Source organism: Onychomys torridus, unplaced genomic scaffold (genome assembly GCF_903995425.1).
Source record: "Onychomys torridus unplaced genomic scaffold, mOncTor1.1, whole genome shotgun sequence".
Lineage (NCBI taxonomy): Eukaryota > Metazoa > Chordata > Mammalia > Rodentia > Cricetidae > Onychomys > Onychomys torridus.
Genome location: NW_023413428.1, coordinates 1 through 6,213, shown reverse-complemented (window position 1 = coordinate 6,213; position 6,213 = coordinate 1). Strand labels below are relative to the sequence as shown.

Here is a 6,213-nt window from a genome sequence, read left to right as displayed (position 1 = left end):
GTTTGTGTTTGTGTATTGAGCCAGGTTTCTACTGTGTAACCTTGGCTTACCTGGGACCTTACCATGCAGACCAGATCTGTCTGCCTCTGCCTCTCAAGAGCAGGGACTAGAGTGTGGCCTCCACGCCTGGCAGAAAGGGGGTGGAGTGCATGACATCTCCACCCAGACAACCCACGGCTAACCCTCTCCACCAACTTGGCTGCTACTACCCACCCTGTGGCTGCCTGTGTCAGCAACGGGGTCAGCAGTCAGTTTCAGAATAAAATGCAGCTTTATTAGGATATAGTAAAGACTAAAAGCCACCAGGGAGACAGTCAAGCCCCTCAAAATGACAGGGGAGAAAGTGACATAAATGTCTTGGTAATAAAACTTCTAACTACAGTACAATCATTGAATATTTTTCCCCTCACAAAAGGATTTCAAAGCTATAATAAATGAAACAAGCCACTTGTCAAAAAGAACAATAATTTTACACAAGGAAAAGCATACATACCAAGCCAAACACAACAGCACTCAGGTTCCCATGGTGTAGGGCGCTCAGGCCTGTGCCCAGCTTGAGGGGGCTCCTGGGATGAAGAGAGGAACTGCAGACCCCATTCTACCTCCTGCACTGAAGACATCTGAAGAGGGCTGGTCTGGCCTCCTGTGAGGCTGGGACCAGTGGTATATGGGAAGACTGGGGCTGGGCAATACAGCCCTGTGATGAGACACACTTCATGCCCATCTGAGCACCTACACTGGATGGTCCTTGGGTGGGAAATCCTTTTCCTGCCTTGTTATCTAAAGGCAGAACTGGAAGACCTTCCCAAGCCCACTGCTCTAATCTGCCGCTCCTCAGTCATCCACACATGCCTGTCTATCTGAGACATCATGCTGAAGGTCACAGGACACAGAGGGAGGGCCAGATAGATGTGTGGCAGTCAGAGTTGGTTGGCCTCCTTGCCACGGGCACAGAGTGCGGTGCTTAGAATGTTGTCCATGGTAAAGAAGGGAAATACATTTGGATAGAAAAGGTTAAAGTCAGGCTGACAGAAAACAGGTGCTGTCCTCCTCAGTGCCCCGAATTCAGGGAGAGATGGGCTGTGTGCTCTGGGGACAGAGGAAGCAGGCCTGGCCAGCACACCTGCTCATTTCCCCTGCTTCTGGATGCCCCATCCACCAGAGTGTCAAGGAGACAGACCTTCAGGAGGAGTTGGGCTCTGGTTCCTCTAGGCCAACTGCAGAGAACTCTTTCCTCTGGGTATTCACAAACACAAGAATATGACTCCCCAAGGGCATCTCCACAGCTGAGTCCACAAACATGGGTCCATGCCTGAGAACCTGAGCCCACCCACATTTTTTAAAATGGGCTTCTTCTAAAACATGCTTCAAGTTGTCCTCTACTCTAAATGCAGAAACAAGAACACAACAGCAGAGAACATGGCGAGTGAGCACACTGTACAGGAGGGTTAGTTGTCCTTGGCTCCTGAAGGGGATTTCACACTGACTGAACAGCACCACTTAACTCTGCCATAGCTACCCTATCCCATCACAACGGACTAGGGAGCTGGGCTAGAACCTGCCCTGCATTTTGCAGCCTATCAGTGAAGAAAAGTCCTCTTATCTTCAAATAGTTCAAAAAAATTCTGCCTACATGATAACTATGTAATTCAAATTTTGGGTGTGTAAATAAAGGACAATCAGAACACAGCTGTACACGCTATGCGTGAATGATGCACATGATACCTGCTGTAGAGCTATAGCTCAGAGCCTGGCTTAGGAAATACTTGCTGGTCCTGAAACTCCTGGGGTAATGTGCCCATAGGTTCCTGGGCAAGCACCACTGAAAAGGCAGTGGTGTAAAGAGAAAGCATTGAGACCCTAGACTTTAATTTCTTAGAAATAGACAACCTAAGCCTTGTCCAAAGACACATGCAAAATATCTTACAAGAAACTTCATGACTGACCCTGTGAGCAGAACTGGTCACCAAGCCTTTTTATTCTGGCTGTAACTGAAACTATAGCAAACGTGGAACAGTGGAGGACATAGTGCAATGCAGCCTCCAACCTGGACCACTCAGCCACAAATCTCACAGGGCCACTAAACCACCTGCGCAGGCAAAAGGACCAAAGACCAAGAAGGGATGTGGGAAGATTGGATCAATGGAGCCACCAAGGCATATTCCATCTACTGCAAAGATCCACTGCCTGGCCACCAGCCATGTAGAAGGCAGAGCACAGGGCAAGCAAATGGCACGGATCAAAAAGCAAGACAATCTGCTTTCAGAGGAAAGAGGATCACCTAGACTTCCATATAAACTCGGTAATCATTCACTTTACTACTATCACATTTATGAAATTCACTATTGTGGGAAAAGAGCAAGGGGTAGAGATAAGATGCCTATTTCTAGAAAACAAAGAGAATCTCTGGGCTGATGTTTCCACATGCAGTTGATGCTAAGTTATCTGTAGGACAGATGTTTCTAGCCTGTGGGTGGCCTCAACCTGGGCCCAGGGCTATTTTACAACCTTAGAAAGAACAGGCACACTCCCTGCCCTTAATGCCACAAAACACAGAAGGCTGCTGCAAACAGTCTGCCCTCTGGCATCAACTTTGCCCACTCTACAGCCTTAATGGGCTCATTTTCAACGATGTAGGTGCTTTTTAAACCGTGTGGGATGACAGGGTGAAGCACTAGGCAGAGGCTGGTCTGCTCTGAGGACATCCACCCTCAGCATACCACAAGGTTGAGAAGAGGCGGCCCTTCAGCTCCTGTCCACCAAGGGCATGCTCCACTCAATCTTATAGCTCATGGCCACCCTGACATCTCCTAGTGCAGAGGGGCCACGTGTGAGGCACGTCTGCACAGGAGGGTTACCATGGTGTTCTGATGTGGGGAGACCAGGGGTCATGTCGGAGAGCTTGCCAACTTGTTCTTTTTGTTTTTCCTGTCCAGCAGGGCAGGAGGCTACTCATATTCCAGGAACTGTTTGTGGTAGAAGAGTAGGTACCTGAGGAAGTAAAGGGAAAAGTGGGCTTAGTCCTAACTTCCAAAATAGCTATGCCAGTCAAGACTGATCCACAAGTCTGACTTTTTGATGGTATGATACTGTAGCACCTCAAGTCTTCAGGAAAGGGACACTTCCGGCCTCCTATCATCCAACTGGACTCAGTGACTTCCTGTAGTCACGACCTCTCCAGGTCTCCTTCAACTCCAACCCTGCCCAGTAAGCAGCACACTCTTTCTCCATGAGCTCTCTCCAGGGGGCGCCCAGAGCCCAGAGCCTCACATCCACCATCTGCATCTGTGGCAGGTGGTCTGTCTTGACCCTGGGCCTGGGAATTCTAAGGACCTGAGGAGGCTCAGGGTAGACGACACATGAGTAACAAAAGCAGCAGAAGCTGATCCAGAACCGCTGCATAGCATGGATAGGACAAATGCTGACCGCAATGTTCTTTGATCTAGAGGAGGCACAGACAGGAACTATGTTCAGCAACACTCCCACCCTGTAATCACAACCTAAAGGTGTGACATCTGATCCAAGGAGCCACTGTCCCTTCAGCAACAAACTAAATTAAGGTGAATATCCCTTGTGACGATGCAGCCTAGCCTGTGGCTCTGGTCAGACAGGAGTGATGGACAAGCACCATCACAGACCCTCTAACCCCACCCCCTAGACATACCCTTCGCTGTCCAACACATCCTTGATGCTGGCCTTGGTGATGATGGCATCATCACACTTGAACCACTGGTCTTTGTGCTGCCGTATGAAGCTGGTGTAGTGGCCACTTTCCAAGGTCCCTTGATGGTTAACAACAGCAAACAGGGAGTACCTGGTGTAGAAGGAGAGAGCATCTGAACTACGGTCTACTGAACTGGCCTAAAGCAGAGCTTGCTGGCTGCGGAGTTGGGAGAGCCAGGTCTGCACTGCTCAGCTCTGGCCTAGAACTGCAATGCACAGAAGAGGTGGCAGCAGTGATGATCCAGTCAGTAACTGGTTTACTTGTACCATCGCCTGTGCTATCGACGGCAAGAGGGATGGTACCGAAGAGCAAGCTCATGAGGCTGGGCTCCTAGGCAGACCCACACCAGAGGTTTCTAGAGTGCGGTTGGCACCAGGAGGGTGCTGTCTGAGAAATGCCCACTCACTCACCCAGCCCTGTAACCCACATACTTGTTGTCATTGTTGAGACTGTCCAGGGGCTGCTGGTACTGCCCATTCATCCTGCTCTCTTTGCTGTAAGGCAGTAATAAAACTTAGTTACTAACTTACCAGAGAGATAGGCTCCAATGACAGCATTAACTGATGCCAAGCAGTATACTTCATTTATTTCAGTTTTCCTAGGCAGACTGCCTCACACACTGGTAAGAAATCCAGCTTGGGCTGGAGATCCCTGGCCTAATGCTTCTGTGGCAGTACCCTCCCCTCAATAGACCCCAAAGCCACTTTCTGCTCCAGGGGCTGCTGGTACGGGCTTTGTGAAGTTTTGCTCGAAACACACCAAATAAAGAACTCCTTCCAAAGGCTGTAAGTTAGCCCCGCACTACATTCTTAAAGAGCACAAGGACACCGTGGAGTATCTCACTAGCAGCAGGTCGGGTAGGACGGGAGGAGGGGCTGTACAGGAAATGCCAGGTTTCAAACTAACTTGGTTTATTTACTTACAGCCAAAGTTAGCAGAAGACAGCAGGACCTGTGAGGCCTTAGAACCAGCAACAATGTCACCCCATCCCTGGACATGTTACTACCTCATTTTCTAAAGAACCAATTCTCATGGTCTCTGATATTATTTCAGTCAGTGACCTGTGGACCCAGGAACACAGCCACAAGAAGGGCATCTAGATTAATAATAGGAAGCTGCTCAAGACAGTACAGTGGGCTGAGGAGTGGCTTCTGAAAATGTACTGTCTGTATCTTGACCCTCAAAACTGCAGATGTGAGCCATTTAGGAAACCTGTGCAGACAGGATGAGGGATGCCGAAATGAGGCCTTTTAGACAGGCTCCACCTCTAACCACTAGTATCTAGAAAGCAGGGGCCAACAGATGAGTCACAGGCTCAGGAAGGGCCTTGGGCTCAGGAGAGTGACCAGCAGAACCTCCAGGAGCAGGATGAGACCAGGGAACCCTGTCAGGATCCTTCTCACCAAGTTTCATATTTCTGGTTTCTATTACTGTGAGAAATTTCTATGGTTTTGAGCCACCACATTTATACATGCTGGCCACAGACAGCAAACACTTTAGCAAGCACTATAGTTTTTTGAGTGTTAAATCTTATGTGATCCATGGTACACAGAATTTGATCTCAAGGAAGAGAATCTACTGTTGCAATACAACCCTATTTATCTGTATTTCAAAATCTGTCTCCATCAACCAAAAAATGTTACATGGTCTGCCTGTAACTTTATCTTGATGAGCTGCCAAATTTGAAAGTTGATAAATAATCAATGAAGGAGTCACAGCACAGAGAGGCACCCATGGTGAGACCAGAGACCAGGTAAGTACTGAGGTTGGGGACGAGGTCTATACAGCTGTAATACAGCTTGTCTACACCCTGGCACTGGGCACAAGACAACTTGCCTCCCCACCTGAACACACACAAGGGCACCAAACCTTTGTACCTGGAGGCCATGAAGGGCGTCATGTCCAGCTCCAGGGGGAACGACACATATGTGGTGATCTTCCGCCGAAGTTTGGCTGAGTGTTCAAATCGCTGCAGAGATGAAGGGAGAGGAACACGAGCAGACTAAGCAGTAGTTGGGCCACGGAGCCACTTTACTCACTGATCCCTCCAGCAGTCCTGCTCAGGCCAACCCGGAATTCAGGACCCTCCTAACTCACCTCCCGAACGTTGGGATTACAGCTGTGTACCACCAAACTCGGACTGATCTTTTACATTTTAAAAGGTATAAAATAAAGAATAGGGAATACAGATCACACGTAACCTTCAGACTCAAATACTACTGCTGCCTGCTCTACTAGAGGACCTCAGCTTGACTCCCAGCAACCACAAAGCAGCTCACAGCAGTCTGTAACTCCAGTCCTAGAGGACCCAACACCCTCTTCTGGTTTCTGTGGGTACCGGGCATGCATGTGGTGCAAACACACAGGCAAACCACCCACACACGGAACAACCACCACAAGACTCAAATTCCCACTACTTGGCTTTTCCTACACAGAGCCTGCCGGCCTCTGGACTAGACCATAAAGCTCAGGTCCTTGTTTTCTGGATC

General features: G+C 49.0%; 1 protein-coding gene across 1 annotated transcript; it reads right to left on the bottom strand.

The window, feature by feature from the left end:
- Positions 1–248: 248 nt before the first annotated feature.
- Positions 249–5,726, bottom strand: LOC118576297 (ubiquitin carboxyl-terminal hydrolase 22-like; the record flags this gene model as incomplete). The annotated part of the gene is made up of 4 exons (XM_036176600.1): positions 249–2,991; positions 3,665–3,814; positions 4,156–4,218; positions 5,602–5,726. Coding segments are annotated over 4 exons (381 nt in total), but the record flags the coding sequence as incomplete, so codon positions are not given.
- Positions 5,727–6,213: the final 487 nt, after the last annotated feature.